General features: G+C 44.2%; 2 protein-coding genes across 3 annotated transcripts; both read right to left on the bottom strand.

Moving 5' to 3' along the window:
• Window positions 1-3559: 3559 nt before the first annotated feature.
• On the bottom strand, window positions 3560-11028 carry adnpb (activity-dependent neuroprotector homeobox b). 2 transcript variants are annotated; one of them, XM_039008348.1, is made up of 4 exons: window positions 10953-11028; window positions 8144-8259; window positions 7735-7827; window positions 3560-7598 (listed from the first exon to the last, which is right to left on the bottom strand). In XM_039008348.1, exons 2-4 carry the CDS (start codon window positions 8249-8251, stop codon window positions 4683-4685), a joined length of 3117 nt encoding a protein of 1038 aa, XP_038864276.1. In that variant the 5' UTR covers window positions 8252-8259; window positions 10953-11028; the 3' UTR covers window positions 3560-4682. The 2 variants fall into 2 exon arrangements, with proteins under 2 accessions (XP_038864276.1, XP_038864274.1); XM_039008346.1 differs by lacking the exon at window positions 10953-11028 and adding an exon at window positions 10401-10815.
• A 3830-nt stretch (window positions 11029-14858) lies between these two features.
• On the bottom strand, window positions 14859-22893 carry dpm1 (dolichyl-phosphate mannosyltransferase subunit 1, catalytic). The gene is made up of 9 exons (XM_039007673.1): window positions 22723-22893; window positions 21621-21720; window positions 21475-21508; window positions 21300-21376; window positions 21003-21028; window positions 20745-20840; window positions 17525-17593; window positions 15779-15893; window positions 14859-15285 (listed from the first exon to the last, which is right to left on the bottom strand). The coding sequence occupies exons 1-9, from the start codon at window positions 22851-22853 to the stop codon at window positions 15181-15183; spliced, it is 753 nt and encodes a 250-aa protein (XP_038863601.1). The 5' UTR covers window positions 22854-22893; the 3' UTR covers window positions 14859-15180.
• Between the last annotated feature and the right edge of the window lie 4386 nt (window positions 22894-27279).

Here is a 27279-nt window from a genome sequence, read left to right as displayed (position 1 = left end):
TTCCCAGTTGTCCTGAACTCAAGGAAGTCAGAGATTTCCGAGTTACCGGTTGTTTTGAACGCGGCATTATTTCAATTCTGCCCACATGCCCACAGCTGGCAGGCAGCGCCCAAGTAATCAGCAATTCTGAGCGCAGCTGCATACGACCCAGATCGTAATGCCCATGATCATTTGGTTTGACATTTGATATAGTTAGGGACCATCAGTAGCATAAATTACACAATATGCATGGGTCAATATGAAAAAATGTCAATAGTTCCACATTTCAATGACTTAAAAACCTCAAACCAATTTTAAATTGTAGAAATGCATATACAAATATAGAAATCAGTTAATGCGACAACTAAAAGATATACAACATGAAAACATGGATTTTAACATACTTAATTACAATTTTTTGGAAGGAAAACTACACTCTACAACAATATGAACGCGGCATGCAACAATTTAAAAGATTTTAGTGAGATACAGTTCATATAAGGAAATCAATCAATTGAAATGAATTCATTAGGTCCTAATCTATGGATTTCACATGACTGGGAATACAGATAACTTTTTTAAATGTAGGGGTCGTGGATCTTAACACCAGTCACTATTTGGTGTAACCATTTGCCTCATGCGGCGCGACACATGTCCTTCGCATTGAGTTGATCAGGCTGTTGATTGGGGCCTGTGGAATGTTGTCCCAATCCTCTTCAATGGCTGTGCAAGTTGCTGGATATTGGCGGGAACTGGAACATGCTGTCGTACACGTCAACCAGAGCTTCCCAAACATGCTCAATGGGTGAATATGCAGGCCATGGAAGAACTGGGACAATTTCAGCTTCCAGGAATTGTGTACAGATCCTTGCGACATGGGGCTGTGCATTATTATGCTGAAACATGAGGTGATGCAACTGTGTTCGTTGTCCGTAGCTTACGCCTGCCCATACCATAACCCCACCTCCACCATGGCGCACTCTGTTCACAACGTTGACATCCACAAACTGCTCGCCATATACGCTGTCTGCCATCTGCCCGGTACAGTTGATCCTGGGATTCATCCGTGAATAGCACACTTCTCCAGTGTGCCAGTGGCCATCGAAGGTGAACATTTACCCACTGAAATCGGTTATGACGCCGAACTGCAGTCAGGTCAAGATCCTGGTGAGGACAACGAGCAGGCAGATGAGCCTACTGCCAAATTCTCTAAAACGACATTGGCGGCGGCTTATGGTAGAGAAATGAGCATTCCTGGGGGACATTCCTGCAGTCAACATGTCAATTGCACACTCACTCAAAACTTGAGACATCTGTGACATTGTGTTGTGTGACAAAATGGCACGTTTTAGAGTGGCATTTATTTGTCCCCAGCACAAGGCACACCTGTGTAATGATCATGCAGTTTATTTATTTTTTGTTGATATGCCACACCTGTCAGGTGGATAGGTTATCTTGGCAAAGGAGAAATTCTCAGTAACAGGGATGTGAAAAAATGTATACACAAAATTTGAGACAAATAAGCTTTTTGTGCATATGGAAAAGGGATATTTTATTTCAGCTCATGAAACATGGGACCAACACTTTACATTCTGTGTTTTTATATTTTTGTCAAGTCTATTTCACTCATATTGTAATTAATTATAGGTAAAATTTCATAGAAATCTGGAAAGATTGGACAGTTACTTTAAATATCGACTTTACTGTTCTAATTACGTTAGTAGCCAGTTTATAACAGCATGAAGGCAACCTCAGATGTTTGTGGTACACGGCTAATATTCCACGTCTAATGGCTGTATCCAGGCACGTCGTGCATAACGTATAATTAAGCAATAAGGCCCGAGGAGGTGTGGTGTGGTGTATGGCGTCGTGCATAAGAACAACCCTTAACCGTGGTATATTTGCCATACAACACACCTCCTCGGGCCTTATTGCTTAATTATACCAGGTAATTTAATGCTTAAAAACAAAAGATTATGAATAAGATATTTGGCTACAGAAGTGACATTTCTTACCGATCTCTACAGCTTCCGTCCAAAAACAAATCCTTTGAAATGACATCAAAATATAGTGGAGTTACTGGCTAGCTACAAGTGGCTAGCTTAGCTAACGAACTAGCTAAATCGGGGCGGGCATGACCAGGATGACACATCGATGAACCCCCACAGATTTGAAAACTGGGAAAAGGTGGAGTTGGACTGTTTTTCGTGCCCAAAGTCGACCGTTAAAGCTTATTTCCTGCAATTCTACACATTTTACTATTGTTTATAACGTATTTTTTATTTTAAAGAAATCGACCTGGGGGAATCGACCTGTTCTGAATATTGGGGGTACATGTCCCCCCATCCCGTGGCATTTTTGCCCTATGCTTTAACGTCAAAAATACCTCTGCTGACTGTCCCTAACCTTTGATGCACTTGTCTCAATGCTTGCAGTGCTGTCTAACACTAGAGACATTACAGAGACAAAAGCTAGTCTCTAACTCCAGGGGGCGCCAGTCATAGCTCCATTTCCTCACCGCCTTACTCCCTCCCAGTCTCCCTTCCGTTCTCTGCTCCCCCTTCACTCCCTCCCTCTTCATTCCTCACCTTCCTTCTCGCCTGTCTCCCTCCCTTTCTCACACCCTTCCCTTCCCCCCTCGCCTGCCTGTCTGCCTCCCTTTCTCCCCTCCCCCTCTCTCGTTTAGTCTCCCTTCCTCCCCCCTCTCTCGCTCAGTCTCCCTTCCCCCTCAATCTGCTTAGCGCTCCTGCTGCTCACAGCACTGCAGATGAGGCCTCCACGTCCCCCAGTCTGCTAGGCCTCTCTTCCAGCCTCCCCCGCCTCACTTCAGCCTCCCCCTGCCACTCCCTCCCTCCCTCACTGCTGCTCCTCATACCAGCATAGCAACACTGAGGAAGCCAGCAAGGGAGAGGGTGCTCTCTCTCTTTAGAGGGGCAATTTCACTCCATTTTATATCCTTCCTACCAGGAGGCAAGTGACTGTCAGCCTATCTATGGTATGGAACATAAGCACAATACACTCCCGCATTTGTAACATAATGATTTCCTCATATTTAAATGATCACGACAACACAATCAAACAAAGGTAGTCAATAGGATTCAGTCACTGTGTTTTGGTTTGGCACCTGATTGATACACATAGGAGTAGATGGTGCGCCTCAGCAATGGGTTAGCCTAATACATGCATTCTCTTCTGAGCCCAACTGTTGACTTCTCATCAACATCTCACCAATGTGTGCATTTAGTTCAGATACATCATTCTCCAGTCACTTTCACTGACTAGCATAGCTCACATAGCCAACATGTGGATTCTGTTCCAGGTGAAATAAAACAATTCACAAAGCATTGGAACCCCATATATTACACACCTAAACCTTGTTTAAGATTCTCTATAAATACCTGCGATAACAGGATGTCACCACCAGTGACTGTCCTGCTTGTGGGTTTCATTTGGAACACCTAACTTGTGGTGCTTCTTCTTGAAACAGAAAATAGTCTCCGTAAAGGGGTGTGTCACATGAAAGAGAATAAGACAAAGGAAATGGGGGGGGGGGGGGGGGGGGCCAAGATTAGGAGAACTGTGAGAAGCACAATATAGCACTTTATTGTTCATAAGTGAAAAATGTAAAACAAAAACAAATACACAAATTGAAGATCACAAATTAAAACCCACAGAAAAGTAATTAATAGCAAATGCTCTCTCAGTTTCACAGGCGACAGCAAACATCCATTCTCGGGGGAAAAATAAGTAAAAGGTAGGTACATGAAAAGAGACAAAGCAAGTACAATCTAGACTACAAACACAGGGCTACAGAGAACAGTTGAAATGCCCCTTTACTCTAACCAAATGGGAGGATAAAGATATGAGAAACAGTTTTTTTTCAATAGAACCAAAGTTATTACTGCAAATAAAAAAAGTACAATCAATCAATCGTCAGCAAAGACCGAAAAACTAAAGCAATCGATTATGTTCATTTAAATTTGCATTTATATATAGATATATTATTTAGCAAAAATGTAATGGTTTTATTAAAAAAATAAACAAAAACATACAGAAAATACCAGCCACCAAAGCGACATCTATCGTCTAGCGAACCAATGTAGAACATACGAGGCTAGCTTGTATACAGAAAGAATAGCTAATATTGTATGAGTAGATCTACAGCAACTTCTCTCCAAACATGTCTAAAAGACTGTACAAATATACATGAGCTATTCCTGCATGACTACATGAAACATTTGGGATAGTCTAGTTTTACTTCAAACCTAGTAACTCGTAATGACTCAAATGTTTTTGCCACACTGTAACTTGTGGCCAATTGGACAAGAATAAGTACTTATTTGAATTTTGTAGTAAAGTAAATAGAAGGCAACCCATTTCCTATCGTTTGGTGCACCTTCAGTGTTTTCTTTTTTTTCCCCCTGGAGGAAAAGTTTAATCTTTGTTCACAAATCTTATGTCACTCCTAACTACTTCTCACTGCAGAGCAGCTTCAATTGGCTTTTGACTTGACCAAACGCCATTGGATGGCTTGTTGAAGTGAAAAGGGAAGCTCTCCTTAACACTCTCCCCTTGTTGTCCCTCATGTCACCATTGACCATTTCCAGCTCTAGAGTTCTGGTGAGGCAGAGTTGTTGGCATGGATCAAATGTTAGTAACTTATCTGTGTGCGTGTTATTTGTTTATGTGTGCGTGTCCATTAGTCAGACCTGCTGCTTGCCGAGTTGAACACTTGTTTTTCCACTTTCCGAGTGTCCCAGTTTGGCAATAGCTTCCTTCCCTTTAACCCGTCTCTCCGGCAACGCCGAGGAGCCATATCCATTCTCAACATGACCCTCTTCTTCCTCCTCATCCTCCTCCATACCCTCTAGGTCTGAGCTGGAGTGGGCTCCTGTCCCTGACACCTCTCCCTCTGTAGCCAGCCTGTCATTACCCGTGGAATTCAGTTCTACTACTCCAGTTTCATCATCCTCTTCGTCACCATCATCTGTTTCATCCTCATTGCTGTCTGAGTCAATAGCGATGGGCTCTGAGAGATACTGTGGCCCTCTCTGTTTTAAGGTGCTTTTGATTATCTTGTTTTGGTCACTCTTGGCACCACCGTTGGGCTGGGTGGTGGCACTGGCCCCACTGTCAGACCCTGCTGGCGTACCCTCCTGGAGTGTAGTACCATCATTATCCGCAGCTCTCTCTACGCGCAGGATGGCCTGCTCAGACCGCCCAATACACGTCCTAGACGTCCGCCTCTCTAATGCCTCTCCACTTTCTTTGCCCTCAGACAAGCACTCAGGGTCAAAGGTCAGTTCGTGGCTGAGCCGACTGACCTCCCGCATGTTGAAGCCGAGCAACACCTTGGCCTTCTGGGTCTCACAGTCCCGCGTGCATATCCTCCTGCGGTTGGTGAAGTGGCTGGAGATGTCAGACTTCCACAACCACAGACTGGCTGCTAGCTTCTCCACCTCCCTACGCATTGGGTAGGGTTCACGGTTAAAGTACTGCGTCAGGAAGGCTTTCCGCGCCTCGTACGACTCATCCTCGTGGCCTTTGGGGTCAAGGACCAGGTTGACAGGATCGTCTGGGTTCTCTACAAAAGCCGCAGTGCCCTCATGCTCTCCAGGCAGCAGCTTACGGCGCTTTGGGTCGTTAGGGTCACAGTTCTCAAAGCCAGCCCGTTTGAGGGCAGTGCCCTGAGCCTGGGAGACCCTGGGAGAGGGTGCAGGCCTGTTGTCTTGCCCGTTCTGGGTCTTTCCCACACCACGGCAGTGCACCAGGTGCAGTGTGATGGTGGAGGCAGTCATGTTGCTTGTGTACACACCCAAGCAGTGGATACATTTGTAGGTGAGTTTTTTCTCCACTGGGTGCACTGTTTGGATAACCTGGTGCCTCTCTCTCAAGTGGTGTGCCAGTGCATCAGAGATGGGGCCCTTGAGGATGGAGAAGCACAGCGGGCACAGAGTCTTGCCCACGTCTTTCTTGTATGGCACAGCCGCCTGAGGTGCACTCTTGGGAGGCGAACCATCTTCGGATTCAGAGGGCATCTTTGGGGGTTGGCTGGGCACTGTCCTCTTGCCAGTTTGTGTGGAAGAGGAGGCACTCTGGGCATGGAAGGCCACTGACTCCTCTGGTGCGTCTCTCATGTTGTAGGTGGTGACAATCAGCTGGACATTCTTGGGGTTGCCCTGCTGCAAAGTGAGGTCAAAAGTCAGAGGGGAGTCAGTGCGCGGCCCCACCGTCTCGTCCGGGTGGGACTGTCGCATGTGTGCCACAATTTTCTCCACGTCGTTGAAGGTGGCGCGGCAGTGCGGGCAGGACAGGCCGTGGATCAGCATGTGGTTGAGGAGTGTGTCGCTGGGCAGGTAGCGGTTGCAGTACAGACACTTGCTGGTGAAGTTGTGGATCTTCATGATGTAGTTGGCTACTGCAGGGACCTTCTCCGCCTTGTGCTCCTTCTCAAAGTGCGAGCTGTACACATTCTCAGGGAACAGCTCGTTGCAGATAGTGCAGATCTTCCACTTCTGGGTGTAAGACGTGCCCAGGACTGAAGTGCCTCCCTTCCCCTTGGCCGTGACTGAGGCCACCGTGGTGGCAGCTGCCTGGACCCGGGAGTTCAGCTGGGTGGGCTTGAGTGTAGACGAGGAGGAACTCACCACTATGGGGCTCCGCAAGCCACCAGGGAGGTTCTGTTTGGCAGCCTGCGAATGCTGGGGCACAGAGACCTGTGCGTTGCCGGGTAGAGTGATTCTCACCTGCTGCCCGCCTATAGAGAAGGACTGAGTTGTCCCGCTCTTTAACCCAAAAGCCCCCTGCTTCAGGTGAGACCCAGACAGGAGTCCCGTTGAGCTTAGGCCTGACTTTGGGATGACGATCCTGCTGAGCTGCTGGGTGGGAAGGGAGCGGACTCCCCCCACTATGGTGGTCACCAGCTGACCTTTGGGTCCTACACCAATGACCGTCTTTTCCCCCGGCTTGGGGGATACCATGATGACAGGCTTGACCCGTGGCACCACCACGTTTGTGTGACCAATCATGGCAGTCACCTGGTAACCAATGCGCTCGTGGTCCTCAATAACATGCTGCACGAGTGCCTCATAGGTGCGTAGCACAAAGAGGCAGCGCTTGCAGTGGATGGTGTTGCTGTTAGCATTGACATTGGTGTTGCTGCTGCTGTCTGTGTTCCCTGTGCCCGCACCTGCTGCAGCACCGTTAGGTGTGGTCTTTTCCCCAGGCTTAATCAGGTAGGGTGCGGCCACATGCTGAAAGTGTTCTCTGTAGATGTGCTTGCGCACCACGTTGTAAAGCGGGTCCCTGTAGGTGCACTTCTTGCAGTAGTACACCGCCTGCTCGATGCTCTCTCCAGGCCTCTTGCCCAGCTGCATGCCATCCTTCAGCCCCTGCATGCCTCCGGGGCCCTGTCGCACCACGTTGTTGGGCATGTGGAACAGCTTGATGTGCGTCTCCAGGGTCTTCTTGTTCCCATTGTAGGTGCAGTAGGGGCAGTTAAGCAGGATGCGGCTCTCGAAGTCCTCACTGTGGACATTGCGGAAGTGGCTCTTGTACGCTGAGAAGAACTTGGAGGAGAAGGGGCAGCCGGAACAACAGAAAGGCTTTGATCTGTAGTCCTGGGAAACAAGGGGAAAATAAGACGACAGCGGCAAGTCAGTTGTTGATGTTTATCAAATGTAAATACATAATTTATTGAAAATAAGCAGACACAATAACAATACAATGAACAGTGGGTTCCAGTGAGCCACTCACCTGGGCTTTGGTCAGTGAAGGATCCCACATACACACATCATCCCAGGTGGTGTGCTTGATGTAGAACTCATTAGGGACATAGTCTTTGTAGTCCTAAGGGGAGAGAATGACAATCACAATTAATATATACATCAATAAAAATCAAGTCAGATAGAGGTGATTTGCTAGGAGGGGTTATAAAGGCCACAACCTTTGGGAATGTTATTATGGTTGTGGACTGGGTTTAATATAACATCAAACTGACAAAGTGATGGATATCATAAACATGAGAAATTTGACAACTCCTGTGTTGATGGCTGAAACAATGACTGATTGTTTAATGAGCTATTACTTCTTCATGTTTGAAAAACCAGTATGGTCAAATGAATGATGCTCATTCACAGATAATAGAACTCCATGTGCTGCTCACCTCAATATGGTCTTTACAAAACTCCAGGCCGATGTCTCCCAGAACCCGCTTGACATTTCTTCTGGCTTTCCGTAAGCTGCCCAGGTTGTTGACCGGGAGCTGGAACATACTGGCCACTTGGAGAAGGGAGGGACACAGGTGTGACTAATAGGTGAGGTCAGGTAGGTCAACATATGTACTAAGCATTGTTGTAGAGAGCAGAGTTCCGCAGACCCAACACAAAAACCTTAGTGTTATCCTGGGTGACCGAAACACACCCCCCCCCCCAAAGAATTACACTAGAGTTACATTAACATAATCACTGGAGTGACTAGTGCATCTATGGGGGGGGAAAAGGCCACAAGAGAACCAGCTGTCTGTCAGTCACCTTTCCTCATAAAACCATCAATGGTTTTCCTCAGCAGCATTACTCATCATGTCTATCCATAATGACCCTACCACCATCTTTATGTCTGTCTGGACTGATTGGGTTGTTTTATATTCCAGTCAACGCTAAACAATCAAAACACTGCAGAATGGATTCTCTACTCAGGTCAAAGGTTAGATAGGACTAGATGCTTTAGTGACAAGCAGCATGAGACCAAACACTCTTCCCCTATCCAGTGATGTCATAGCTCTAGTTGTATGTTCCAGAAGATGCAACTATGGTACAGTGCTGCTGAGCTGAATGCCGTCTGGCTGGCTGTCTGTCTGTCTGCCTTGCTGGCTGGGCTTACTCCCTCCTATGCTTTCTCCCATCGCTTGTAGATGGCGCTAGAGGACAGCTCCGCCTCCATTATGTAAGGCTTCCATTGCTCTGCCTGCCCCCTTTTTGCAGCCTCTCTGCAATCACGGAATGGCGCCTCCTATTGAGTCAGCAGCAGAGCCCAACATTTACAATATGTCTGCAGTGTATTTTTGGGGGGGAGGGGAGTGGGGGCTGGGTGGGTAGCTGGCAGAGAATAGCCACTCTACAGCTGAGGCGAGAGGAAGAGGAGGATAGCACAAAAGGAGATAGGCCTAATGGGTAAAATATAGACTATCTAAAAAAAAATCTTTCAGTGTGTTCTGTCCTCAAAGCAACAATGACGACATTCCCTCTGGTCACCATAAGATCCTCCAAACTCACATTGTTTACAAAAATAAAAGTTGATTGTATCAGTCATACCCTCTTTTAGCAAATTGTTACCTATGACCATACACACACCAAATGGAAGGGAATTGGCATTTAAGCAGAACACCTATCTAAATGACCAAAAGGTTCAATCAGGATCACCATATTGTTTCTCCTGATGGCCCTCACACAGGGACCATGGGAACATATGGTTAAATCAACAGAGTACCAGTATAAAACCAACCTCGAAGACTATGTTGACACCTTATAAAAGTTGCTGGCAACATATCAGATAGCCATTATGATAATTGTGAGGTGAATAACGTGAGGTGAGACTACTTAGCCATCTGACGTCACTTGTGTTACAACATTCAAAATCAAATGTGCGACCTGCAGATCACAACTCCTTGTCACCTATACACACGCTGTAGGCAAGTTGCTGAATGAGTCTGACTAACGTACCAGTTAGCTGCCAGCTAGATTATAACACCGGGTTCAGTTATATTTTAAATAATGGGGGAAAAATACCATTACATTTGATAAAGGTCAAATGTGTCTATTAACTAGGAGAGTGACGTTAGAGTAGGTTACGAGCTATCGTCTCCCTACTTCAATTTGGCTAAATGATGGCTTTGATTGAAGTCAATGATGAATATCGTATATGGATGGCTATCTGGTCGACCAATGAAAGAGGATACAATTATTTCTTACACGATTAGCTATTACGTGAATCATACCTCATGGTTCTACACCTTAATAACGTCTGACTTGGTAATACTGTTACCAGAACGATAGCTGATTGCTTCCTCTCAGTAGCTAGTCACCCACCACAAAGGGAAGCGCAAGTAAAACACAGCGAGCTAGCAGCTGCTACATGAGTACTAGAAAGGAGCCCCGCACGAGCTCTTCAGTAGGTGCTGATTTTGAGCGCTACTCGGTGCCCAAGTTTAGCTGGCCAAAAGTGGCACAATGTCACCGACAACTTATGATATACGGTATCATAACACTCCACGTAATACTGTTTAATTTGTTATCATCAATACATAAAGCTTAAGTCTACATTGTTCGCCGACCTTAGCGAGGAACGAATAGCGGCAACGCATCATCGTAGTTAACCCTCCTAGCTAGCGAGGTTGTATGAAAAGCGGAGTGTGACGAGTTTACCTGGTTTGAAATACGGTGGTCCCGTTGGTGTAAATGATTTCAATTACGAGAAACGGTGAGACAAATCGTTGGGCACTCTCACGTCCCCTCCTATTCCTCCAAATAAGCAGCCGGGAAAACCGCCTTGCCGTCTACTCTGCAAGCGGTCACACCACACCGTGAGTGAGCTCGACTCCTCTCACTATCCGACACAGAGTATCCTTCTCGGATGCCGGGGATGAAGTGCCGCTGGAACTCATTTAGCTAGATAAACATCGAAAATGCCCATTGCAGGAAAAGATAAAGTAGCGTTGTTTTAAATATTACGACGTAGTTACCCCTCATCCAAAACGGTGTAAACTCTGTGAATGTTTACTGATAATAATGCATACCCATCTCTTCCCTATAAAGACAATACACCCATCCTAGACTATAAACTGCCCTATCCAAAATGGCGCAATTGAAAGGGCGGAAGTGACATATGTTTGATTAGCATAAAAAGCTAATTGCGATATCAAAATGAGTCGAGACTTATAAAACTAAATTACTGTGTGGTAATCAAGTCTCTCTTACCGTGCAAGACAGGCCTCAGATTTTGGCCTCGGTCGTTCTTCAACGTCTGTCAAATTCTATGCCTGGGGGATTGGGGTAAACAAGCTCGATCTGCAATTACCAGATTGAACCAACAGGAGGCGCCCTCTAGTTGAGCGTGAACGCATGCGTTAGGACTAACTACAACTGGCGCCCTCCCCTGCAGAGGGTCGGATGTATACAGTGCCTCAGTACTAACACAGTGCCTTTGCACTTGCCCAATGTCAGAGTGCTATGAGAACAGTAGGTGGCGCTGTTCTATGCTGGCACTTAACTCACCGGGACTACTTTCCTTAGAGACTGGGCAACTACCAAGCCTGAGAGCATATTGTTCTCTGTCCATTTTAGCTTGGGCCCCTTGGCGAGATTGGGGTGGGGGTGGATGGAGAGACCTCATCATGTGAATACTGGATTTCAATTGATGGGTGATAGCATGACATGGATAGTATAACATGGCCTCCTTGGAGGTCTCTCAGCTCTTTGCTGTGCATGGCTTGTCTTCCAAGTAGAGGTATTCTCGGATCCGGACGGACCTGAGGACAATCAGACCCGGACGGACCCGATCATTATTTAAAAGGGGGACCTAGACCCGTACCCAAACGGGTCTGGGTCTAGACCAGACCCATTGGGGCGGCATGTAGCCTAGTGGTTAGAGCATTGGACTGGTAACCAAAAGGTTGCAAGATCGAATCCCCGAGCTGACAAGGTCAAAATCTGCCGTTCTGCCCCTGAACAAGGCAGTTAACCCAATGGGCTGTCATTGAAAATAAGAATTTGTTCTTAACTGACTTGCCTAGTTAAATAAAGGTAAAATAAAAAAAATTGGGCCCGAGTGACAAAAAAAATGTTTATCAGCCAAGTTGCTCTTCTGGTTAATGAATAGGTCTTTATATGTCAATAAATTCACCTTATTAGCATAAAATAAATATGCTACAGGCCAGTGGTCACCAACCTTTTCTAAATCAAGCTTTTATCCAAAGCGAGACCACTTTGAGTCAAAATGCAAGCCGAGACCTACCGCTCAGATTTGTTTTACAAACGTAAGCCTATGCAATATTAACCAATTAAAAACAGTTACGTAGCAATGAGGTTTGTGCAGTAGGCGATAGGCCCAATACATAATCAATGCATATTGGCTAAGCTTAAATTGCCCTTCCAATGTTGTTCTTTTCAGACCATTTTGCAATTATATTTCTGGACTGATTTCCTGCATCTGATGGTCAGTCTGAGGGAAGGGAGGGAGCAGCGGTGAAGCTGCCTCTCACCCGAATCACCGACACTGTCCCTTCGCTGTATTTGTCGAGTCTCTCTCTCTAGTCATTGTTTTAAAAGTTTTGAAATCTCACATCAACTTTGCTGTGCATTCGAGGCTTAATTTTACAGTCTATGGAGCAAACTGTGTAGATACAGTGATCTGAGCTATGTGATTGGCCAGTGGTAGGCCTATAACTGCACTTGATTTGCTCTTTGCTGGGTAGGCGAAGTTCTACCTTCAGACACATGAAATGGTTCAAAATGGTAACACTTTGCCTTTCTGGCACTTGGGCTGCTGAATCAAGTCTACCAAGTGACAACAGTGCAAAAAAAATAAAAATAGGAACCAAGGCTTTATCGTTGGGGTTTTTACAGAAATGTTTTGTGATTGACTAGGAATTCCATGGAGATCGGTTGGTGACCACTGCTCTAGGCCATGCAGAGCCGTGGTCGGGTCCATTCGGGTCTATCAGCTGTAGTTACATACATTACCTTCAGAAAGTATTCACACCCCTTTACTTTTCTCACACTTTGTTGTGTTACAGACTGAATTTAAAATGGATTAAATTGAGATTTTGTGTCACTGGCCTACACACAATGACTCATAATATCAAAGTGGAATTACATTGACTTCAGAAAGTATTCATACCCTTTGACCATAGCCGCAGGAAGTAGTTTGGGGGTGGGGGTGCCGTTATATTTTTCCGGTGTGGGGGTGCTAAGATTTATTTGTCAACGGCGCCACAGATGGCTATCTCGGTCTGCTAATAAAGGACTAGTAAAGGGTCAGTGCACTACTTTGGTGATTATTATTTTATGTTTAAATATATACAGTACCAGTCAAAAGTTTGGACACACCTACTCATTCAAGGGTTATTCTTTATTTTTACTATTTTCTACAATGTAGAATAATAGCGAAGACATCAAAAGTGTGAAATAACACATATGGAATCATGTAGTAACCAAAGAAGTGTTAAACAAATCAAAATATATTTTATATTTGAGATTCTTCAAAGTAGCCACCATTTGCCTTGATGACAGCTTTGTACAGGCTTGGCATTCTCTCAACCAGCTTCATGAGGTAGTCACCTGGAATGCATTTCAATTAACAGGTGTGCCTTGTTAAATGTTAATTTTGTGGAATTTCTTTCCTTCTTAATGCGTTTGAGACCATCAGTTGTGTTGTGACAAGGTAGGGTTGGTATACAGAAGAAAGCCCTATTTGGTAAAAGACCAAGTCCATATTATAGTAAGAACAGCTCAAATAAGCAAAGAGAAATGACAGTACATTATTACTTTAAGACATTAAGGTCAGTCAATGCAGAATATTTCAAGAACTTTTAAGTTTCTTCAAGTGCAGCTGCAAAAACCATCAAGCGCAATGACGGACCCGATGAGAACCGCCACAGGAAAGGAAGACCCAGAAAAGGAAGACCCAGAATTACCTCTGCTGCAGAGGATAAGTTCATTAGAGTTCACTGCACCTCAGATTGCAGCCCAGATAAAAGCTTCACAGAGTAACAGACATCTCAACATCAACTGTTCAAAGGGGACTGCGTGAAGCAGGCCTTCATGGTCTAATTGCTGCACAGAAACCCCTACTAAAGGACACCAATAAGAAGAATAAACTTGCTTGGGCCAAAAAACACAAACAATGGACATTAGACCGGTGGAAATCTGTCCTTTGGTCTGATGAGTCCAAGAGAGATTTTTGGTTCCAACCGCCTTGTCTTTGTGAGACGCAGAGTATGTGAATGGATGACCTCCGCATGTGTGGTTCCCACCATGACGCATGGAGGAGGTGTGATGGTGTTTGGGTGCTTTGCTGGTGTCACTGTCAGTGATTTATTTAGAATTCAAGGCACACTTAACCAGAATGGCTACCACAGCATTCTGCAGCAATATGCCATCCAATCTGATTTGCGCTTAATGGGACTATCATTTGTTATTCAACAGGACAATGACCCAACACACTTCCAGACTGTGTAAGGACTATTTGATCAAGGAGAGTGCTGCATCAGATGATCTGGCATACACAATCACCCGACCTCAACCAAATTGAGATGGTTTGGGATCAGTTGGACCGCAGAATGAAGGAAAAGCAGCCAACAAGTGCTCAGCATATGTGGGAACTCCTTCAAGGCTGTTGGAAAAGCATTCTTCGTGAAGCTGTTTGAGAGAAAAATATAGGAAAATGTAGAAAAACCCTTGAATCAGTAGGTTTTCTAAAACTTTCGACCAGTAGTGTAAACCCATCAAAATATGAAAGTAATGAACAGAAAGGAGTTAATCAATCTACAATAATACATAGGAAGAAGTTTGATGCTTCAACATCTTTATGTATGATTGGAGATCCATCTGAAGCAGAGGCAGTGAAGATGGAATATTTTAATGTATTACTTTCTGTGCTTTGACTTGTCAATAATCAACTACTCATAGAAAGGAGCATAGTCTGTCCATTTCCCCTTCTCTCATTTTTATCAGTGACATGTTGCATGGGGACCTCGCGAAACTGCACTGTTCAAGCAAGCCCCCCCCACCCCTGAGAGAAAATGTTGCTGTTTTAAAGCAAATTTCCTGCAATTCTACACATTTTGCCATGGGGCAGAGAGAAAAATATGCAGTTTTATAGCTAATTTAATGCTATTCTATACATTTTGCCATGAGGGTGAGAGAAAATATTGCAGTTTTAAAGCAAATTTCCTGTAATTCTAAACATTTTGCCATGGCTTATGAAGTGTTCATTTGCTATCTGGGAGGCTCCCTGAGTTATAGGGGTTCCCCAACCAAAATAAAAGTTTGTTTGATGCTCCCTAAAGCTTGGGGGCCCCAGCCTCGCGTGGATTGTGGGGGTGCGTCCTACGCCACTGATTTTGATGTAGGTTAATTACTGCACTAAAGGCCATGACTGAAAAACTAAAAAGCAGTGCTGAGTCCAAACATAGAGAATCATAAATCATGTTGTTGCGAAGAGAGTAAGCAGTCCTTTCAGGAACGACACTATTTCATTTCCTCCCAGTTTAGACTCCCCATAAACACGATCCACAAACGAAATTGGAACCTGTTTGGAAGAAGGAAAAATATAGTTAAAGGGATAGATTGGATTTTGGCAATGAAGAGTCAGATGAACTCCAGGATACCATTTTTATGTATCTGCCTCCAGTATGAAGAAAGTTAGAGGTAGTGTTTCCGATATACTTCCAGTCATTGCGCTAACGCTAGTTAGCAATGTACACTAGATAGCAACTTCCTTCAAACTGCACGCAGAGACATAAAAATGGTATCCACAAGTTAATCTGGCTGTGGGAAAGTAGATAAAACTCTCTCTTTAACTAAGCTACATACAACCTATTGACATGATAAACAGAACATAATACAACAGATGTATAATGTATTCCCAGAGGATAGCACTTAAAAGTATTAATTAAAACACTGTGTCCAAATGTGGTCCTCAACGGTAAAAACAAATCAAATATCTCATGATTAAGAAACTTTAAAAAATTACACAAAACCCACAACACAAAAAAAACACACAAAGGATTAAAAGGCCTCACCTCTCCAATGGTGTAGTTCAGCTGTCTAGCACGGACAATCATCTCCATCTGAAAGACGTAGCCTTTGGACACACACCTCTCCACCAGACTCTCCAGTACCACCTTCTTGTAGAGCCTGAGATCACCATGCATAAAAAACAAAACAGTGAGATAACACACACTGGCACACTGATAAAAGGAAGAAGTTGAAGCCAGAAGTTTACATATACCTTGGCCAAATACATTTAAACTCAGTTTTTCACAATTCCTGACATTTAATCCCAATAAAAATTCCCTGTTTTAGGTCAGTTAGGATCACCACTTTATTTTAAGAATGTGAAATGTCAGAATAATATTACAGATAATTATTTATCACATCCCCAGTGGGTCATATGTTTACATACACTCAATTAGTATTTGGTAGCATTGCCTTTAAATTGTTTAACTTGGGTCAAACGTTTCAGGTAGCCTTACACAAGCTTCCCACAATAAATTGGGTGAATTTTGGCCCATTCCTCCTGACAGAGCTGGTGTAATGGAGTCAGGTTTGTTGGCCTCCTTGTTCGCACACGCTTTTTCACAAATGTTCTATATGATTGAGGTCAGGGCTTTGTGATGGCCACTCCAATACCTTGACTTTATTTCCCTTAAGCCATTTTGCCACAACTTTGTCTATTTGGAAGATCCATTTGCGACCAAGCTTTAACTTCCTGACTGATGTCTTGAGATGTTGCTTCTATATATCAACATCATTTTCCCTCCTCATGATGCCATCTATTTTTTGAAGTGCACCAGTCCCTCCTGCAGCAAAGCACCACCACAACATGATGCTGTCACCCCCGTGCTTCACGGTTGGGATGGTGTTCTTCGGCTTGCAAGCATCCCCCTACGATCTTTGTCCCCATGTGCAGTTGCAAACCGTAGTCTGGCTTTTTATGACAGTTTTGGAGCAGTGGCTTCTTCCTTGCTGAGCGGCCTGAACGGCCTTTTTTATGTCGATATAGGACTCGTTTTACTGTGGATATAGATACTTTTGTACCTGTTTCCTCCAGCATCTTCACAAGGTCCTTTGCTGTTGTTCTGGGATTGATTTGCACTTTTCACACCATAGTACGTTAATCTCTAGGAGACAGAACGCGTCTCCTTCCTGAGCGGTATGACGGCTACGTGGTCCCATGGTGTTTATGCTTGCGTACTATCGTTTGTACAGATGAACGTGGTACCTTCAGGCGTTTGGAAATTGCTCCCAAGGATGAACCAGACTTGTGGAGGTCTACAATTGTTTTTTCTGAGGTCTTGGCTAATTTCTTTTGATTTTCCCATGATGTCAAGCAAAGAGGCACTGAGTTTGAAGGTAGGCCTTGAAATACATCCACAGGTACACATCCAATTGACTCAAATTATGTCAATTAGCCTATCAGAAGCTTCTAAAGCCATAACATCATTTTCTGGAATTTTCCAAGCTGTTTAAAGGCACAGTCAACTTCATGTATGTAAACTTCTGACCCACTGGAATTGTGATACAGTGAATTATAAGTGAAGTAATCTGTCTGTAAACAATTGTTGGGGAAATTACTTGTGTCATGCACAAAGTAGATGTCCTAACCAACTTGCCAAAACTATAGTTTGTTAACAAGAAATTTGTGGAGTGGTTGAAAAACGAGTTTTAATGACTTCAACCTAAGTGTATGTAAACTTCCGACTTCAACTGTAGGTGTGATTGCTGTGCCTGCTGTTCTTCGCACCTATTTACATTTAGCCCCTTACCTGAAGCTGCCAGTCAGGTCTGATGCCCCAGGTCTCAGCAGCACCTGTGTGACATAGTTTGCTCCCCGACTGTTAGAGAGGGAGGGACACACACAGACGAGAGTTTAATACTGGCCTTCTGTATAAGCAGAAGAAAATACAGCCAACAGCCTACACTACCATTCAAAAGTTTGGGGTCATTTAGAAATGTCCTTGTTTTTGAAAGAAAATTTAAAAAATTGTCCATTAAAATAACATCAAATTGATCAGAAATACAGTGTAGACATTGTTAATGTTGTAAATGACCATAGCAGCTGGAAACGGCTGAAAGGAGTATCTACATAGGCGTACAGAGGCCCATTATCAGCAACCATCACTCCTGTGTTCCAGTGGCACGTTGTGTTAGCTAATCCAGGTTTATCGTTTTAAAAGGCTAATTTATCATTAGAAAACCATTTTGCAATTAAGTTAGCACAGCTGAAAACTGTTGTGCTGATTAAAGAAACAAAAGATGTGACCTTTAGACTGGTTGAGTATCTGGAGCATCAGCATTTGTGGGTTTGATTATCAAATCAAAGTTTATCTGTCACGTGCGCCGAATACGCGCCGAATACAACAGTGAAATGCTTACTTACAGGCTCTAACTAACAGTGCAATTTCTAAGTAAAAAAAAAGGTATTAGGTGAACAATATATTAGGAAAGAAATAAAAACAACAGTAAAAGACAGTGAAAAATAACAGTAGCGAGGCTATATACAGTAGCGAGGCTATATACAGGCACCGGTTAGTCGAGCTGATTGAGGTAGTATGTACATGAATGTATAGTTAAAGTGACTATGCATATATGATAAACAGAGAGTAGCAGCAGCGTAAAAGAGGGGTTGGGGGGGGGGGGGGCACACAATACAAATAGTCCGGGTAGCCATTTGGTTACCTGCTCAGGAGTCTTATGGCTTGGGGGTAAAATCTGTTGAGAAGCCTTTTGGTCCTAGACTTGGCACTCCGGTACCGCTTGCCATCCGGTAGTAGAGAGAACAGTCTATGACTAGGGTGGCTGGGGACTTTGACAATTTTTAGGGCCTTCCTCTGACACCGCCTGGTGTAGAGGTCCTGGATGGCAGGCAGCTAAGCCTCAGTGATGTACTGGGCCGTACGCACTACCCTCTGTAGTGCCTTGTGGTCGGAGGCCGAGCAGTTGCCATACCAGGCAGTGATGCAACCAGTCAGGATGCTCTCAATGTTGCAGCTGTAGATCCTTTAGAGGATCTGAGGACCCATGCCAAATCTTTTTCGTTTCCTGAGGGGGAATATGCTTTGTCGTGCCCTCTTCACGACAATCTTGGTATGTTTGGACCATTCTAGTTTGTTGGCGATTTGGACACCAAGGAACTTAAAGCTCTCAACCTGCTCCATTATCAGCCCCGTCGATGAGAATGGGGGCGTGCTTGGTCCTCCTTTTCCTATAGTCCACAAACATCTCCTTTGTCTTGGTTACGTTGAGGGATAGGTTGTTATTCCGGCACCACACGGCCAGGTCTCTGACCTCCCTATAGGCTGTCTTGTCGTTGTCGGTGATCAGGCCTACCACTGTTGTGTCGTCAGCAAACTTAATGATGGTGCTGCAGTCGTGCCTGGCCACGCAGTCGTGGGTGAACAGTGAGTACAGGAGGGGACTGAGCATGCACCCCTGAGGGGCTCCAGTGTTGAGGATCAGCGTGGCAGATGTGTTGCTACCTACCCTTACCACCTGGGGGCATCCCGTCAGTAAGTCCAGGATCCAGTTGCAGAGGGAAGTGTTTAGTCCCAGGATCCTTAGCTTAGTGATGAGCTTTGAAGGTACTGTGGTGTTGAACGCTGAGCTGTAGTCAATGAATTGCATTCTCACGTAGGTGTTCCTTTTGTCCAGGTGGGAAAGGGCAGTGTGGACTGCAATAGAGATTGCATCACTTGTGGATTTGTTGGGGCGGTATGCAAGTTGGAGTGGGTCTAGGGTTTCTGGGATAATGGTGTTGATGTGAGCCATTACCAGCCTTTCAAAGCACTTGGTCCACATTGGTGTGGACGTGAGTGCTACGGGTCTGTAGTCATTTAGGCAGGTTGCCTTAGTGTTCTTGGGCACAGGGACTATGGTGGTCTGCTTGAAACATGTTGGTATTACAGACGCAATCAGGAACATGTTGAAAATGTCAGTGAAGACACCTGCCAGTTGGTCAGCACATGCCCGAAGCACACATCCTGGTAATCCGTCTGGCCCCGCAGCCTTGTGAATGTTTACCTGTTTAAAGATCTTACTCAAATAGGCTACGGAGAGTGTGATCACACAGTCGTCCAGAACAGCTGATGCTCTCATGCATGCCTCAGTGTTGCTTGCCTCAAAGCGAGCATAGGAGTGATTTAGCTCGTCTGGTAGGCACGTGTCACTGAGCAGCTCGTGGCTGTGCTCCCCTTTGTAGTCTGTAATAGTTTGCAAGCCCTGCCACATAAGACGAGCGTCGGAGCCGGTGTAGTACGATTCAATCTTAGCCCTGTATTGACGCTTTGCCTGTTTGCTGGAGTTCCTCTGTCCAGTGTTTGTGTTCTTTTGCCCATCTTAATCTTTTCTTTTTATTGGCCAGTCTGAGATATGGCTATTTCTTTGCAACTCTGCCTAGAAGGCCAGCATCCCGGAGTCGCCCCTTCACTGTTGACGTTGAGACTGGTGTTTTGTGGGTACTATTTAATGAAGCTGCCAGTTGAGGACTTTTGAGGCGTCTGTTTCTCAAACTAGACACTCTAATGTACTTGTCCTCTTGCTAGAATAGACTGACGAGTTTTAGAAGAAATTTCTTGGTTTCTGGCCATTTTGAGCCTGTAATCAAACCCACAACTGCTGATGTTCCAGATACTCAACTAGTCTAAAGGCCAGTTTTATTGCTTCTATAATCAGCACAACAGTTTTCAGCTGTTCTAACATAATTGTAAAATGGTTTTCTAATGATAAATTAGCCTTTAAAATTATAAACTTGGATTAGCTAACACAACGTGCCATTGGAACACAGGACTGATGGTTCCTGATAATGGGCCTCTGTACACCTATGTAGATATTCCATAAAAAATCTGCCATTTCCAGCTACAATAGTCATTTACAACATAATGGACAATTTTTTAAATTTTCTTTCAAAAACAAGGACATTTCTAAGTGACCCCAAACTTTTGAATGGTAGTGTAGATGTAGCAGACGGGAGTGTGCCCCTGCAGTCACCTGATGAGTTTCCTGCGCAGGTCCCATCCGTATACGCCCCCATTTCCTCTGTATCGGGTGCCTGACACAAGGTCATACCCGCCTTCTCTCTGTTTCCTTGGAGACAAACACATTCACATCAGATACTTGGTTACAGACGATCACATTGTAGAGATGTAGATTGCTAGCAGACATACTATATTCAGAATTCTATGTTCTACATTTTCCCCAAAAATATACACATTCACATTTTGCGATGAATTAAAATAGATTACTTACTTTATGAATTCTGGAATAAATTTAGGCTGCAAGGAAAGATAAAATTATGTATTTTAGGATGTATGCATTCAAAGGATTTCATAAAAGATTATCCTGGCAATTAAGCATTTTGATACAAATATCCAACCAAGCAATGTAACACCACAAGTAACCTCCTGATTAGAAAAAGGGACTAGAAAATAGCCTGTTCTTGGAAAAAAATGTAATTGTTATTATTGTATGTACAGGGTCCGGTGCCATTATCCCAACCTGCTTCTCTGATAGTGTATTGTCCAGATATACAGGAGATCCACTCACATGATGGGAGAGGTCTGCATCCATTATGAAGACATAGTTCCCTCTGGCATGTTTAATGCCATGGATGTAGGCAGTTCCTGAATGCAGAATTAAAAGGACATTACCTGACATGTGTACCTGAGATAGTGTTCAATAACACTGTGTTCACTCTGATGAATGAGTATGTGACACTTACCTAACCCTAGTTTCTTTGCTCTTGGTCGAAGGAGCTGAAAAATAACCACAAAGAGCAGAGAGTGAATGAGTGTCTTGCTATGCCAGCAGGTACGTGAATGTTAAAGTATATACAAAAATAACAACTAATCTATTAAATTCACTTACTATCTTGTCCTCTCCGTATATCTTCTGCAGTTGTTCTGCCACCTCAAGTGTCCCATCTGGACTTCCATCATCAATGACAATAATCTCGTACTCGTATCCACTGTGAATAAGTAAAAAGACGTTTCAACCCATCACACAACAAATGCTAATCTGACATTTGATGAAAACAGGGACTTTACAATGAGCTCTATCATAGTTCCAGTTACATTTACATTTACATTTAAGTCATTTAGCAGACGCTCTTATCCAGAGCGACTTACAGCTTGAATTTCAGTCAGTCTTTCAAATATGCAATATCTGTTCAAATTGTGTAAGTTATATGCTATATTCTCATAAAGGTACAATCTGCAAAATGTTATTGCAGTCTTTGATGTCTATAGAGTAAAATGTTGCATGTTTACATCATTGCTTGGCCCACCCACAACTGCCTTTTGTTGTTATGAAGACCGCAGAGGTAAGACAGCTGTAATAAGCTCATACAGGTATTTATATAAGTCATATTCCACACACACACACACACACACACACACACACACACACACACACACACACACACATACATACAAATCAGAGGGTATGTCATTAGCTGAAATAATCAATGAGCGGCTGGTAATCAAAGCAACTGATGGGTGGGTATAATTTGTGATACGTTCCAACAGGAATCTGTTCCAAAAACGTAGTAAATACAAAGTTGTATAGCGGCAGAATAAGATACCGGGTAGGGAATGGGCTTTTTAATTAAGTTTTTCACTCACCACCTTTATTCCCGAAAAATGTCTGTTCTCACTCTGGTAGCCTATGGACAAACATTAAGAATAAACTACGTGGTAAATTGATGCCTATTCGGCACCTAGTTAGCTAGGTGAATTGATCATGCTACTTTGGATGCGTTGTTTGTTGGTAACCATGTACTTTAGAAGTTTTTTGGAACAGATTCCTGTTGGAACGTTCCACAAATTATACCCACCCGCAACAGATTGCAAAAGTAAGCCATTGACTATCCCAATGAGGGCTGTCCCCTCTTGGCAAATCTGATTTTAGTGACAGCTCATCACTGACATCTTGTCAAACACTCCGGACAACATAACCTGAAATGATCTACCTTTCACCGAAGTATTTTACCAATAGCCACACAATAAGCGGTAGATTCTCTCGTTCATTGTAAGTGGGCAACAGCACCGAGTATTTATCACCATCTCCCCGGCTTTGCTGTGAACCTTTTCGGCTTGCCATGTTGGTTGGAATGTTGTTGAGCCGGATGCGGGTGCGTGGTAAAATATTTACCCCTGCAACAAATTCTTTAAATTTGGTTCCTAATAATATACATACCACTAGGTGGAGCCACATACAGTAGTTATAAATATATTTGACTGTACGGGATTTCTTCTTATTCTTTGGCATTGGGTTGGCGGATCGCATCCAACGTTCAATGTGCATTTATCACCACCTACTGTACTGGAGTGTGAGGCCAGTCACAGACTAACTACATTAAATGATCTTCATTAGTCATGTTCCTCTAACAAAGGGAAATAGAGCCCTAGACACTACTTCCCTCCCCCCACTACACCACCCAAACCCCAAACCCGTCCAGCCTCTCTAACCCTTTCACACAATCTCTCCCCATCTACGTCATACAATTCACAAAATATCAACACATGGTCCACCGTTTCCTCCACTGAACACTCATCACACAGACCTGTTTCATGTCTCCCTATCATCCACAACGTGGCATTCAAACCTGTGTGCCCAAACTGTAGTCTACTCCACACAACTTCCTCTCGCCTACATCCCATGCTCCCCCCTCTTCCTTTACTCACCGATATCGACATGCAATAACATTGTCTCCCCTTACTACCAGCATCCCACTCCATTTGCCAAAGACTGAGCCTTTTTGGCCAGATCAAGGACTTGACTTCCCTGCGGCCCAGTTGACCTGAATATCTACCCCCTCTCTCCTCACTGCACTGTCAGCCACCACATCAACCTTCTCATTACCCTCCACACCCACATGGGCGGGAACCCTACAAAAGTTTACCACCACTCCATCCTCTCCAACAGCACTATCATCTCCACAAACACGTCTCCCCTATCCGACCTGCCTGCCTTCACACTACTCAACACTGCAGCCGAATCAGAGCAGATCATCACTCTGAGTGGTTTCACCTCCTCCTCCCATCTCAAACCTAGAATCATGGCTATCAACTTGGATGCATACACTGACACATAATCAGTTAACCGCTTACCTACTCCAACATTGAAATCTGCAATATACATCCCTGCCCCCACCTTTCCACTGACTGGATCCTTTGAACCATCTGTATATATCCTTAAAAACAAATAAAACCGATTATCTATATATCTCTCCAAACACCATCTCACGTCCTTACTCCATTCTCTCCTGCCCTCAATCATGTCCACACCTACATTTGTTTTGGAACAGCCACGGAGCAACGTTCCCCAATGCCATTGCCGGCCCTATCTCTCTCTCCCCCAGTCGATATTCTACCACCTTCTGCCCGATTGTCCACCCGTATGCCCTCTGCTTACACCCTCCTCTCTCCCAGCATTCCCCAGTTGACGTGACCACAGGATGTCCTTCTGAACTCCCTTTCAACCTCGCCCAGTACGTTAATGTTTGCCCCGCTTTATCCTCAGTGGCAGTTCCCCACTATCTACCTGCAATGCCTCAACAGGTGTTGTCCTGAAGGCACTACACACAATCTGAGGGCCCTTGACTGTATCCTTTCCATGCACTGTAGTGCCGTTTTGGCTGCCGATCCATATACAAAGCACACATAATCCAAAGATGACCTAATCACATCCCTGGGTTGCTCCTCTTTTCAGTTCGCTGCAGCTAGCGACTGGAACGAGCAGCAACTAACACTCAAACTGGACAGTTTAATCTCAATCTCTTTATTCAAAGACTCAATCATGGACACTCTTACTGACAGTTGTGGCTTCTTTGCGTGATGTATTGTTGTCTCAACCTTCTTGCCCTTTGTGCTGTTGCCCAATAATATTTGTACCATGTTTTGTGCTGCTATCATGTTGTTGTCATGTTGTGTTGCTACCATGTTGTGTTGTCATGTGTTGCTGCCTTGCTATGTTGTCATCTTAGGTCTCTCTTTATGTATTGTTGTGTTGTCTCTCAAGTCGTGATTTGTGTTTTGTCCTATATTCATATATTTTTTTTTTTAATCCCTGCCCCCGTCCCCACAGGAGGCCTTTTGTCTTTTGGTAGGCCGTCATTGTAAATAAGAATTTGTTCATAACTGACTTGCCTAGTTAAATAAAGGTTAAATTAAATTAAAATCAATAAATCAATGTCTGGTACATATATAACAGTGTTTGTCTATCCGACCCCCAATCATATCCTGCCACTGCCCTTATGAGGTTCAGCACCTTCCTACACTTAATTTCAATATACTCAACATGTCTCTTCCACGTTAGCCTCTCATCAAACCACATACCTAAGTACTTAAACTCAGACACCCTACCTATATTCTGACTGTATATTTTCAGCCTAAGATCTTTAACCTTCCTCCTAGAAAACACCATAAAGCAGGACTTGGACACAGACATCCTAAACCCTCATGTTTGAGTCCAATCTTCCACAACTCCCACACTTTCTTGCATCTTCATTACATATTTCACATTCCCACCTCTCTTCCATAGAGCCCCATCATCAGCATACAAGGCCACACCCACTCCCTGTCCCACATCCTCTAATATGTCATTGATCAGCAGGGTGAACAACATCTGACTTGCCACACTTCCCTGAGGAGTACCATTGTCCACTTCTAACAGCATTGACAATTCTGACCCACCCACACCCGTAACAATCCATGATCCAGTTATACAGACGTCCCCCAACACACTCAGCTTGATCAACAACCCTTCCCTCCACATGGTATCATAAGCTTTCTCAATGTCAAAGTCAAAATACACAACAGTCATCACCTCTTTTATTGTCAGGGCCTTGGCTATCTCTGTACTAACTGTCACCAGGGCATCCATGCCAGGCCTCCCTCTCCTGAACCCACTCTGTGCTACGCTTATCAAACCCCTAACTTCCAAGAAATACATCATCCTACTCACTATCATCTTTTCCATCAACTTACACGTTGGATGTCAGTGTGATAGGCCCGCCCGGGATCTTTACCTGGTTTTACAAACGGCAACACCATCGTACGTTTCCACCCAGCAGGTATCACCCCCAGTCATCCACACCTACCAAAAAACGACCCAAAAATGTATAAATCAAACAGCTTTTCTGTTACATTTTTTTTTTACAGATCGGATCTTCTGGCGCCAGTACCCCTTGTAAATCTTCATCTAAAATCCTGAAGTCCCAAAATCTTTTCTGCCACAGCCACAATAATGTCCAGTTTCTTAGACTTCTTTGAGACTTGTACTGTACAGTTTATAACTGTGGCAATGAACGCAACAAAATCCACCTTTTTAACACACAGGGTATATTTTGTCTGGAAGCAAACATTTACTGCAGGCTGTGGTGTATCCACTACCAGATCTTCACTAGAATCACTTCTTTTCTCAATTCTTTTAATCGCCTCCCCATAGGAGATTCGATTGACCGCTCTAACTTTTGCCACCTCAATCTCCTTCACCCTTACAGGGCACTCCAGGACCTCAGGATCATGATCCCCACCACAATTGCAACAAAATAATGAATGAAAAACTCAGTGTAGGCTATAGATAGAAATTGCACAATAATTATACATTCAGGGATTTTTTAAAGATATCGTTTTATTTTTATTCAACCCGCTCGCCACCCATACCCCCTTTATCCACACACAATATTTCATGACCCTAAACCTGCCGTGACTGCGGGTTTTGAGTCAACCATCTCATCACTACTTTGCATGACCATTGGGGTGAGGCTCGGACTTGGTCAGTCTTCCCTACACCTGCCACCGCAGGTAAATCATCCCCACTCCCGTCAGGGTTCAATCTCCATCAGAGACAGCAGAGTATGGTTTGTAGGCCTACTTGGCACCATTCTTCCTCACCTTCCCTCTACACTTGGCTCTTACTGTTCCTAGCTGTCCATAACCACTTCTATCCATTCTCATGCCTCGCCTTCATCTGCTGTATTGTTTCCAGAACACGCGCGGATGGCCTTCAACCAATACTCAACTTCGGTTCCTTGGCCCAATTTACTAGTCTGGCTTTCTCTGGCCTCTCCCTGCTGGTAAAACGTGGGCTACTCTGCATCCGAGCTCTTGCATCAAATATCATTGATGAGGTATATTTTAGCAATAAGGCATGAGGGGGTGTGGTATATGGCAAATATACCACGGCTAACGCCTGTTCAAAGATGCAACGCGGAGTACCTGAATACAGCCCTTAGCCGTGGTATATTGGCCATATACCACAAACCCCCGAGGTGCCTTATTGCTATTATAAACTGGTTCCCAGTGTATTAACAGAAGTAAAAATACATGTTTTGTCACACCTGTGGTATGTCAGCCAATCAGCATTCAAGACTTGAACCATACAGTTTATAATGGATAATACAGATCATGCCAATATTCAATTCAATTCACCAGTAATAGTAGCCTATAATCATTATCTCATTAATGTCAAAAGTGGTCCACTGTTTAGGGATTAAGAAAAAAAGAGTTCAGGGAAGTTTACT

Source organism: Salvelinus namaycush, chromosome 14 (genome assembly GCF_016432855.1).
Source record: "Salvelinus namaycush isolate Seneca chromosome 14, SaNama_1.0, whole genome shotgun sequence".
In the NCBI taxonomy this organism is placed as follows: domain Eukaryota; kingdom Metazoa; phylum Chordata; class Actinopteri; order Salmoniformes; family Salmonidae; genus Salvelinus; species Salvelinus namaycush.
The sequence above is the reverse complement of the archived record's forward strand: the minus strand, read 5'-3'. Positions and strand labels throughout refer to the sequence as shown.